At 36.1% G+C, this 12,704-nt stretch overlaps 1 protein-coding gene across 4 annotated transcripts in view; it reads left to right on the plus strand.

Moving 5' to 3' along the window:
* Positions 1-3,785, plus strand: part of LOC124373818 (papilin) — a 195,166-nt gene extending 191,381 nt beyond the window's left edge. For 3 of the 4 annotated variants that reach the window (XM_046832153.1, XM_046832155.1, XM_046832162.1), the window contains one exon: positions 1,486-1,718. In XM_046832153.1, coding sequence (XP_046688109.1) covers positions 1,486-1,703 — 218 coding nt within the window. In that variant the 3' untranslated portion in view covers positions 1,704-1,718. Of the gene's footprint in view, positions 1-1,485; positions 1,719-3,705 lie in introns of those variants that run through there. The other variant, XM_046832168.1, reaches the window with a different exon arrangement.
* The last annotated feature ends 8,919 nt before the right edge of the window (positions 3,786-12,704 follow it).

Raw genomic sequence — 12,704 nt, forward strand, 5'->3', positions numbered from 1 at the left:
TTTGGAAAATAATTATAATATTTAAGACATGTAATCCAAAGTTAACTGACCCTAAACATTCGTTGACACTTTCAGCTGAAGTTCATTAAAGTGGAAAAAACATTTGTTTACAATGAAATTTTAGAAATATATTGAATAATTAATTATACAGTGCTCACCAGTGGCGAATAAACCATCTAATGAATTGAAAATAATTTTAAACAGTGTTCTAATACCTTGATTGATGAACAAATCTGTGAATGTTTTACACATAAAGTTAAAAAAAACTGGTTGTCTCCCTTAACAATTTTACTGTAGTTAAAGGAAAAACAAAGGGATGGCACACTCTTCCCCATATATCAGAAGAAGAGGACAAGCAACAGAAGTAGATGCATATTGACTAAAGCAGTCTTTTAAACTTATGTATGCACATATTGTCTTCTTCGGAGTAAATACCAATATTACTTATAACACCAGAAACACTGGATTCCGCAAATAAACGCTTTAAAATATAAGTTGGATTCCAAAACCCATATATGTCTCTATTCTTGTTCAGTGCAACAACATAAATTCAATTGAGGAACTTAAATAAATTAGAGCCGTAAGTGAATTTAATTGGTCGTATTGACTCTTTTGGACCGCAGTAACTTTTCAGTTGATAAAGTTATTTTCTTTATCAGAATAAAAGAGTAAACTATCACTATTGTACTTAAAACATGTTATACAGTAAGTAAATTAAAAGAGCACTTTCGGCTTTTTTTCAACGCTTTTTGATCGAACTTATTTAATACAGAGTTGTTTACTATTTTGAATATTTTCAGCTCATTTAACTGAAGCCCTTAAAAGCCAAAAAAGTCTTATTACAAACATATTTTTAAATAAAGTAAAAATTTAACAAATTGATAATGCACTATTGAAGACCCAACAAAAATTTTTACCAACTAATCCAAAGTAGTGACTTCTTCACTTGTGTTACTATTTCACATGGTAAAATGTTATATGATTGTAATCAGTTTATTTACAATATGTTTACACTGCAATTTACTTATTGCTGTACTTTTACCCATGTCTCTAATGTAAATTGTTTAGAAGTTTTTTCACCCTTTTTTATCTTTTGACTCCAAAATCAATAGAGTTCTGCCTTGGACCAACAGGAACCTATGTGCCAAGTTTGAAATCTCCAGGACCTTTCTGTCACAAGTTATCCATGGACAGACCAAGATACTATTTTAAAAAGGCTCTGTCAAGTGCTTTATAAATACTTATGTTTAAAATAGTTCAATTATTCTAATGCTATTTTAACAATATGTGTGCAGTAGTTTCAAAATATTACTAATATTTTTTAATTAAATATTAAAATTTTCTTGCCTAGTTCTTTATTCAGCTTATCTATGTTTTTTATTTAGAATTTACCTGTAGTTACTAAACTGTACTACGCAGGCAGTATTTTATAGGAATAACAGTAGTAAAGCAGATAACTGCATGTGGTGTCGGGTGCATGTGTAGCAATATGCAAGCTGCCTGTGGACTCTGGACCGTGTTTGGATGGAGAGTTCACAAGATGGGCATTTAACGAACAGCAGCAGACTTGTGTTGCGTTCACTTACCATGGCTGTGCTGGTAATCTCAACCGCTTCAAGAGCTTCAAGGCCTGTCTGGACTATTTTGCCGGGCCGGGCCATAGTGCCCAACCTGGCGAAACACGTGAGTTTAGTTCTCCATGAGATCTTGTATTGTAACAGATGTGAATGTGTGTATATGTTACATATGTGAAATATGTATTTGTTTTTGTTTTTTTGGCAGTACTTTTTTATTTTTTACTATAAATATGAACAAGCATTATTATACAATCTCACATGTAAAAAAAATAAAACAAATTAAAACAGATTCTAAAATATTTAAGCAAAAATTAAAATGTATATGATTGGTAAAGTTTACCTGTACCAATCCTGCAGTTTACCTATACCCTCTAAGATATACATAGAGAGAGAGAGTCTGGACAGTTATTGCAAAATGTGATGACATTTTTAGTTTTCTTCCTCATTTCATTTGTCTTAATTCTGTTAAGGGAGAACTTCGGGGGAGAGAACTAAAAATTCTTTTTATGAGAACTTCGAACAGGCCCTTCCCACTGAGCTAGCTTGGCAGAGGCCGTTTTCTGGCTTCTCCGTGTGCATAAAGATTGTGTTGTGGTCTTTTTTCTGAAACAACAATCACTTTCTCTATCATTGCCGGAATATTTGCGTATTCATTCAGTCTTTTTTAATTTTCCCCATAACTCTATATTGCAAATCCATTGACAACACATATGCCAAGAAGTTCTAAGGCAACTTTCATGTACCAATGAATAGAATTTTTTTGAGAGGAATTAAATACGAAAACAGTTGGTCAGATACATAAACCTGTTTTGGTTTATTATATACCAGCACCAGATAGATGGCTTCAAAATGGATTCACCTTCCCTAACTTTTCAACCAGTGTTTGGTAGAATGCTGTGGTCTTCTGTATGGGTTGAAATCATGAGGACACACATTCCCACAGCCTACTTTGTCACTCTTCAAGTTCCAGGGCTGATACTTCACCTCTTTTGATTTCCTTCTAATAAGCTACTTTGGAATATTAACTCTTTCTACAGTTTTATGTGACAACTTCACCAGAACACAGTTTTTAAACTTTTACCCCATATCTGTGTGTCTTGTTGAGGTTATTCTGCCTAAGAATAAAGTGTCCATGCCGTGGATACCATGATCTCGTCAACTGCAATGTTTTTCTCTGGCTTTATGACATATTTGAAGTTTTTTAAGTATACAAAATTTTAAAATTTACTATGCCTTGATTATTATACAAATGAAAACATTTGCAAACTTGTCTCTTTTTATGGTTTTTTTATCATTATTCTTCGTACATTTTCAAACCATCTTTTGCACCATTCTGTCACTTATGACACTTTAATTGTAAATCTCCAAAATCTGGTAATGGATTTGGCTGCCTTGATATTTCTTGCATTCAAAACCTGATTATCAGACAAAAGTCTCACAATTTATGGAGTCTCAATTTTAAATATTTTAAGCAGATACTGTAAACATAAAACACAATACTGACAAACCATAGTGACATAAATGTGGAGATAATGAACCAAAGAAACAAATGTGCTCATATTAAGTGCTAACAGTAATGTCTCTCATGCACAATCATGGAGCACTTACTTATTACTTCAACCATCTTAAGTTGACAGCATTCATAAGCTTTGTGTTAAAATTTATGAACATTTACTCAAATAAAGTTTCTTTTTGAGAGCACTAATTTCATGAGTAAGTCAACCTGTCTGCATAGGACAGGCTGTCATTATTAAATAATTCTATGAATGATTTAATAATAGTATCAAGAAAAATGGGTATGATTTCCACTAAACACTTATTTAAATGTAATTTTGCTAATTTAACAAGTTCATAATGGTCAAAATGATCGTAATTTTAATTAAATATTCCAATACAATTTCAATCAAAAATGCTTGATATTTTCTTTTTTAATAAACATTTTCTAGATTGATTAATAATGTCTGTGAACATATTTGCAATGTCTAAAATGCAGCCTAGATCTCTTAAATTAATATATATTCAATACTATTGCGAATAATATTTATATGAATGATAGTTGGGTATGAATACCATATTGTTATAAAGTTAAGAAAGTACCACTTCCAATAACACGGCAATGAATGTACAGCGAATGTGATCGACTGGATTCAAGTGTGAGAAGAAAAGAGCGGTGTGCTGATGTACAGTCTGTTTGTACGAGCTTGACGCAGGTGTCCCTAACGGTGTGGAACGCTGGGTGGAACGCAGAATGCAAGTGAGAACTGCCACTGCTATACGATCCTGCGGTCTCCAGGCACCGCAGGGCCCAGCCAATTCCACTTTCCGCTAATCAGTCTAAGTCCACCAACCCCACTACAAACCAAACTGAGTACAACAAGGCCGACTGTCAGACCAGAGTAATGTTCCATCCACCACTTGTTATATACAGTTAGTACTAACTCATTCCACATTGTTCATTTTGCTTTTTGCTTAATAATAGTTATAAACTGTACCAGTTATAAATTTAAATGCAGAAAAATGAAATTAAAAAAGGAAAGGAAGGAGATCACTATTGTGATTTCAAGATTATTAGGTTCATACAATGTTTGATATAAAATACTACTTTTTTAGTAATATTTTGCATTCAATTGTATAACCAAAAGTTTTTTTATAAAATTAAATAATACTAGTAAACCCACCATTGATATTCCTTGTGATCGCAATAGTAAGTCAAACTGCATAAGAACATGCAGACTTATAAGATGCATTTACAAGAAACATGTTTTTAAACAGTAATTACCAATTTTAAATTATTGATGTTAATTTGAATAATGAATAACACCAAAGCTATAAACACACCATGATGGCATTTTAAAACCACCTTCCATGATTCATATAAATTAAATTATGTATAATATATAAATGTAAAGAACTTTTGTTAGTGTTCTCTTACAGATTTACTTTAGACTAGAAAATTATTTATTTATAGATTTTTTGTAAAACTTCCATTTTTATTTAATGTTTCTTTAGAGTCTACTCACATTGTTAACTAGGGGGGGGGGGGGGTGGGGGGGGGGGGGGGGGGGGGGGGGTGGGGGGGGGGGGGGGGGGGGAAAAAATATTTGGTTGGGGGGGGGGGGGGGGGGGGGGGGGGGGGGGGGGGGGGTGGGGGGGGGGGGGGGGGGGGGGGGGGGGGGGGGGGGGGGGGGGGGGGGGGGGGGGGGGGGGGGGGGGGGGGGGGGGGGGGGGGGGGGGGGGGGGGGTGGTTGGGGGGGGGGGGGGGGTGGGGGGGTGTGTGGTGTTGGTTGGTGTTGGGGGGGGGGGGGGGGGGGGGGGGGGGGGGGGGGTTGGAGGGGGGGGTGGGGGGGTTTGGGGGGGGTGCAGGCGGCTGGGGGCTAGCAATTCATGCAGTTGCGTTTCATGGATACAATGGGCATACATAAGGGTGCAGTGTGGCGTAGTATTTTCTTTTGTCTCTATAGTACTGAGTAACAACTCATAAAATAATTTTGATGGTACATCAGTTGTCATGCCACATTAGCACAGAGTTGTACTGCAACATTACACTATATGTCAACACTTATCCAACTAGCTTCACAATCTGTGAATGACATTACCTCAATGTGAGTGAAGAAATTTCATAAATCCATCAAAGAAGTCATTGCAGAATAGGTTGCATAGGATTGGTTTTTGCCCCCATGTTTATAGTTGACAATTTGTTACGGGATTGTATAAATAAGAGCTTCCACGCTTGGTGACGTCATTTGCATGAGGCCGGTATGCATAAACTGCCCTGCATGTTGTTATCAGATATTGTAAGAGAACAGTAATTAAACGTGATGCTAGAGCAGTTCTATTTGTAGAGGATTGCTGCTGCCTCTGTACTTGTCTTATTAAGCTTGTGCTAAGTCGAGATATACGTTGGTAGCACTAGTATTGGTAGGGACAATTGAACACAAATCAGTGTGACACCATCTACCAACGCTAGTTGTAAATGATTTGAATATAAGAGGTTAATCGAATATGGGATATAACTATTTAATGAGTTTATAGTATGTCACTTTAAATGTATCCCGCCAACCGATTTGCTGCAAACCTCCATCAAAATTTGAACTGTGTGATACTGATCTGTTACAAGGTCAATAATCAAGAGCCATTGAGTTTTTTTATAACTTACCTATTAATAAGCCTGTAATTATTAACATAATATTCACTAGAAAACCAACTTCCTCCAAAAACTGACTATGGTACAGAACAGTAAAATGCTTTATATTTTAGTTTATATGTTTTCCTTCATGAGATGAAATGGCCTTGATCAATACTAGTAGAGTGACTTTATTCTTTTTCTTCTTTAATTTTCTTCTTTACTCTACAATATTCTACTAAAGTTCTCTTAACTCTAAAACTTTATAACCACGAAGAGATCTGTTTTATAGTTATTCGAATCTGGAGTCCATCAATGATGTTAGGAGACTATTCAGTTAGGGGGAAGAAAGTAAAGTAGCACAAAAGGATCTATCTGCACTACATTCAATACTGAAAAAAATAAAATAGATAATGTCTGTAATTTAAGCGATGTCTCACATTACAGTGTTGTTTTACAAAATAACCTAAGTCATACATTTTCAAATATCAACGCAAACGCACACTCACACACACACAGACACTACATAATACATATATTCACAGATTAATAACAAAATAAAAGGAAATCTCATTATTTAGGAATAAATCACTCCTTCTCCAAAATTAGTTATTGTTTTTGAACAAGTATAACCAAACGTTTAATCTTAGACTATGAGAAACGCTGTTTAATATATTATATATAATATATATATATATATATAATTAATTATATCTGGGGGCCAAATTATCCAAATCCATTGCCTCCCCATCTCTAGCCTGACCCTGGGCACCTCAAGCATGGCGTCTTGTCGAAGTGTGACAGTCCCCTAAGCTCATCGTACGAATGCAACATCCCAGAAGTAAGAAGGTTTTCCATCACAACACTTATGAACAAGGCAAGCTACCTGAAACCTGGAAAATACACTTTGCTGGAAGGGTCTTAGTTTGCACTGCGATACAGGCTGATGTGTAAAATTTTCTCAGCCGTACACAATATCTTGCAGCGAGAGTCTGCAACCTATCAATCAAGACCGTGCTCCAAGGACAATCTTTCTCCAAGACGAAGAGCATAAAAAATAACGAGAAAAACACAGCTTTGACAAATGCTTAGTTTTGGTTCCTCCAAGAGTAACCCTTTAAATCTTAATAAAACTGTCAACCTATTCATTACACCAAGATTGATATTTGGAACATGGCTCAAGAAGGTTAAGTGTTTGTCAAAAGTCACACCAATGATTTTTACTGTGTCCAAAACCTTCAAAGGAACACCTTCTAAAGAAACCTCCAAAGTTCCATTACCAAAAGAGACACTGTATTTGAAGGGGAGTAAAAATTAACAAATAAACACTTTGTTGGATTCAGCTGAAGCCGGTGATTGTCAGCCCAGAGCTTGACCCTCCCTCAACAAATCACCTGACTCTATGAAAGCAATCCCCGAAAGACGATCATTCACCCTAGTTACCTGAGTTCTGTCGATCAGATAAGTATACCTTGATGAAACATGATCAGAGCTGTAATAATGAAGCTTAGCCAAAAACATATACAAAATTCACTGAGTTAAATGCATGTGAAAAATCAGGAGCTGCTAGAGCACTACAGAATTTCTTATTCCTATCAGAAAACGGTTAGTTTGTCAAACTTAGTAAAGCACATGTTGTGCTGAAACCCTTCTTGAAACCATACTGACTATCAGGCAAAACATTACTGTATTCTAGGAAGGAAACCAACTGATTAGTCACAATCCTCTCAAATACCTTGGACAGAAATGGTAAAATGAAAATGGGCCTAAGCTCAGACACACTTACAGGATTGCTATTTTTGGACAGAGGGATGACCAGGCTTTCTTTCCATCTAGAGGGGAATTTGCCAGAGGAGAGGGAGATATTAATAGTATGGGTGATAGTCCCAATACAGAAAACACTAACTGCTCTGACTATGTTGATTGAAATTCCCTCAATGCCAAAGGCTGCTGTGGAGATAATGTTGATAACGCTCTTAACCTCACTCTCAATCACCTGCCAAAACTAAAATTTATCTTGCACCTTCTCACAAATAGCATTCTTTCCGCACTCACTTTATTATTGCCACCCTAGCTAGCAAGGTAACGGTTAAAATCATCTAGGGATTTTGATCTCCTAAAGCCTACTTTTAGATCTCCTGCATCCAAGGTTGCCCACAAAGGTTTTGAGTCACTGCATTTAAATTTTACTTCAAAGTAATCTTTCTTAGCGTTTCTGATGACGTAATTGAGTTTATTGCGTGTACTATATAGTATGCCGCTTTCGCAAGTTCATCATTACGAGCAATTGTTTTTTTTTTATTTTTTTATGTGTGTCAGATACATTATTTATAAATTTTGCCAGAGTTTTTTCTTTTTGGTAACACGCTTTTTTACTAATAGAACACATGCATCAAATACTTGTGTAATGCCTGAGGTTAACATATCCACAGCATCATCATCAAGACACCCTTAAGTTCTACCCTGCTCAATTTGATGGATGAGAGCTCAGAGGAAAACTATTGAAGAGCCACTTTTGAGAGGTTTTTATAAGAAACAAATTTTTCCCTTACCCTTCCTTTAGTCTTGCAAGGGCTGTCACAGAAAACCAGCTTGTGATTAGTGATAAGCTTGCCTCGACAATCCATAATTTTTTGTGTCAATCAAACCAACAGACATGTTGCTCAGGGAATTCCTAACGATGATATGATCAATCAACGCTGTGGTATTATCTGTTTCGCAGTTGGCTCATTGACAATTTGAACGAGGTTTGATTCCAAGATATTCCTGAAATACTTGAACTCCGGTTTATTGTTACTAAGAAGATCAACATTAGAGTTTCCCATCACAATCAGCAATGAATGAGGGCATGTAACAGAGAAGTAAAGCATGAATAAGGGATATTTGGAGGTTTTCATGATGGTGAAAATGCCGCCATTTCAAGGCAAACCAAAGCTACTCATCTGATCAAAACACCAAAATGAACAGCCCTTCAAACCATAACAATTTAAAGATACATCAGGAGTGAGCCAAGTTTCTGAGATACCTAGGAAATCAAAGTTAAATCCTCAACTACAGAGCAAATCTCACTAAACCCTGTGTTGATTGAACAGATGTTCGCATGGGCTAATCTGCAGAGATGATAGTCTATGACTGTGTTTCCCTACAAAGTAGAAGATAGAGGGAGGTTTTAAAGAGCTTGCTAATCACTTAGAGCACAACATTCACTGAGGGGTGAAATTCTATGGCTGCGGTATCCAATGTGTAGAGATCAGAGGAAGTAGTACAGAGCTGTCCACCAAAGGCACCACATTCACTCCTCCCTGAATATGAAAGGAAATGAACTTGCTGAGAAGGTGGTTGCCCATCATGTTTAGATAACAACTACCACAAGCTAAATGATATTTTTTTTATTGAGTCGTTGGCATCAACAAAAAGCACACAAAAGTTATTGCACATGAAATCCAGTTGCTCGTTGAAAATATAAATGATACTTTGTTTGAAGGTTATTTTTGACGATGGAAGGATTGTGAAGGAAACAGGATTTTTCCGGACATTTTCCATCGTTCAGTGAAACAATAAATCAGTAACACTACGTTTCGAGATCTGAAATCTGATCTCTTCTTCAGGTAAAAAGCTAACCTAATACATAATTACAAACTAGGTTAAAATAAACAAATCTTACCAAAGCGTTGTGGCACGCCTAAGTCAGGAATCACAACCACCATGTTGTTTGTCAACTTCACTAACTCTATAAACATGCACTTAATAAGAAACTATACACAACACTAATCACTACGGAATACAGGTCACAATACGTCTTCATTCGTCTACTAACCACCTACGACTGACCAGAGGGCACTAGGCAATGGTAATCCGTCACGGCAGGCAAAAACAAGATGGCGGAAATAAAAAAGGAAGGGGGACAGGAATGGGCCCTTTCGTTATTATTGGTTCATGCGAGATGAACTTCTTAAAACCATATTGTGACTCTGCATTGGTTTATTACAAATATCTGATCCGTTTGATACTTTTGGTTTTCTCTTTAGTTCATTTTTTAGAATTGGTAACCAAAGCGGCCTAATCTCGACTGATGGTTGACTGATTGGTTGGTCTGCCAATTTAATGTATGTTGCCTCAATTAATTTCCTTTTGAAGAAATGTGGTTCTCGATTTATTATGTTGGCTTCATCCCAATTCATATGATGGTCTTCGGACCAACAATGGTGTGCAATTTTTGGTACTTTGGGATTATACCGACCACACCAGTATGAAGAACACGAAAATAAAAATTTATAGAAACAAACATGATAGAATGAAAAAAACAACTCTTTAATTACAAACTTACAAGCATTTCCAGGTATTGTGATCGGTATTGTTGTCGTTGTTATCTTATCTTTCTCGAGAATCCCGATTACGGCAGGCCGCGCGGCATCACATGATTTACACGGTACATAATTGCCTTTCCATTACAATTCAATTTATATTTCTGATCAGCCCCTCTAGAATTTGATATTTTACTGATAGGTACTATCTCGAGGGATGTTTTTCTTTCGTCCCTGCGGAGGCACTCGCATTTTGGGTGGCGGAGTGTGATCAAGAATAAAAACAAGTTTTGAGTGTTTTTTTCAATAAAGAGTTTAGTTTTAGTTTGGTAATGTTTGTTTTTATTGAAGTTTTTGTGTTTGGAGAAATGTAGAGCTAAAACACGGAATTAAAGTCCACCAGCTGAACGGGCGGCGAGAGACTCTGCAATCACGTTATCTACTAGACCGCTCGACTTTGACCTCTGTCTGAGGATGGGGAGGGGTTTACGATAAGACAATTCCTGTTTTATATTGACGAAATATTGTTCTACGCTAATCTAGTAATCAGTAGAAGCAAAATGTCAAATAACGATTCATGTCTGGGTGTGGTCGGTTTAATCCCAAAGTACCCAATTTTTTACTTTCCTGTGAGACCCTTTCTCGTGTTTTCTTTGTGCTCTTTTATCCTTACGTTTAGTGGTCTTTTTGTCTCGCCTGTGTATTCCCTATTACAACTACATTTTATACTGTAAACACAGTTTTTGGAATCCTGTGTGCCATTTTTGGTTTTTTTTACGAGATTTTGTCTAAGAGTGTTGTGTGTTTTTAACGCGGTTCTAATGTTGTACTTTCTACCTACTCTTCTAATTTCCTCCAATAATCCCGGCACATAAGGGATTGACATAAACGCAAATTTATCACAATTCTGTTTTTCTGACTCAGGAATGATTCTTCTGGTTCGTTTGCACTTATTTATTACTAATTGAGGGTATCCATTTTTTCTGAGATCCGATTCAACTTTCTTAAATTCCTCTTTTAATCCATCTTTATCTGAGCACAAGCTCTTTGCTCTATCAAACAACGAGTAGGCTACTCCTTCTTTGACAGATTTTTGATGGTTGGATTGATAATTTAAATATTTTCCTGTGTATGTTATCTTTCGAAAAACAGTTGTCTTAAGGACATCCCTATCTCTTAATACACACACATCCAAAAAGGGAAGCTTGTTTTGGACTTCCACTTCCATTGTGAGGTGGATGGAAGGAGAAATACTATTAATGTGATTCAAAAAATTATTTAATTCAATGTCTCCATGAGAAAAAATAACAAAGGTATCATCCAAATACCTCCACCAAATCTTCGGTTTGAACTGAGCTGAAGCCAAAGCTTTTCGCTCAAATTCCTCCATAAAGATATTGGCGAAAATAGGAGACAGTGGAGAACCCATTGCCATTCCCTCATCTTGACGGGTAAATTTTACCCTCTAACTCAAAATAATTGCATTGAGTGCATAGTTCTAACAGTTCCATAATTACTTGCACGGGAAAGTTTAGTTCTATCCTTAATATTTGGTCTTCTTTGAGACGTGATTTAATAATTCCGAGAGTTTCTGGAACTGGTACATTAAATGTAATGTACAAATTTTGTAAATAGACTTTCAACATCAAAACTTACCAGTTTGTCAGTTTCAGTCAACTTTAGGGATTTTGACTTCTCTACAAAATCCCTGGAATTTTTAGTGAAAGAGTCAGTTTTTCCTACCAATGGCGTTAAGATGTCCAAGTGGACTGTAGACAATTCCCTACAAGGTGAATCACGAGAACTAATGATGGGCCGGAGAGGGATGGTAGGTTTGTGGATTTTGGGAAGGCCATACATATGGGGGATTTTGGAGTGGTGAGGAGTTAATTTAGATCTAAATTTATCTGAAACAAATTCTTTGTGTTTTCTTAAGGTGTTTGCTACTTTGCGTTCAAACGAATCAGTCGGGTCTTTATTTAAAACTGTATATTTGCCAGTATTTAAAGTTTCCACTGAGTCAAGTACAACAGTAGCGTTGCCTTAATCGGCTGGTAAGATTTTGATCAACCCAATGCTCGACATGGTCTTTTTCTCCTCTCTATTGTCAAATTGGGTTTTGTGGGAGGAATTTTTCTGAGTAAAAGACTGGCCTCACAACGAAACCGTTGTTTCACTGAACGATGGCAAATGTCCGGAAAAATCCTGTTTCCTTTATAAATGATAGTTATAATAATTCTGCTAGCCTTGCTTCCTCAAAGATCCTTATCACTTGAATGAATCCCAGATTGCATCGCATAAATGACACAGTACAGATAATATTCAATTTTATTTTCAATTCCTTTATTACTACCCGTAATTCCTATTCCATAACTATAATTCCTTACTATGTATTCTTCCTACTGTATACTAATGAAGTGAAATTCATTTGCTTGAGATTTACAATATATTTGCGATTCTTTTCTTTAAGATTTTACATTATACCTCCTAGGGATTAGTGCTCTATACTATAACAGATTTACTGTAATATTTGTATTTCTCAAAATGGGTAATGTATATATATAAATTTTTAAAATAATAGTTTGAGATAATTTAACATATCCAAAAACAATAATATTTTTTAACATATTATTGTTTTAACATATACAATATTTCGTTCACAAATAAGTTTAAGTTAAAAAGTTTGAATTTTGATGTATT

Source organism: Homalodisca vitripennis, chromosome 1 (genome assembly GCF_021130785.1).
Source record: "Homalodisca vitripennis isolate AUS2020 chromosome 1, UT_GWSS_2.1, whole genome shotgun sequence".
Taxonomy (NCBI): Eukaryota; Metazoa; Arthropoda; class Insecta; order Hemiptera; family Cicadellidae; genus Homalodisca; species Homalodisca vitripennis.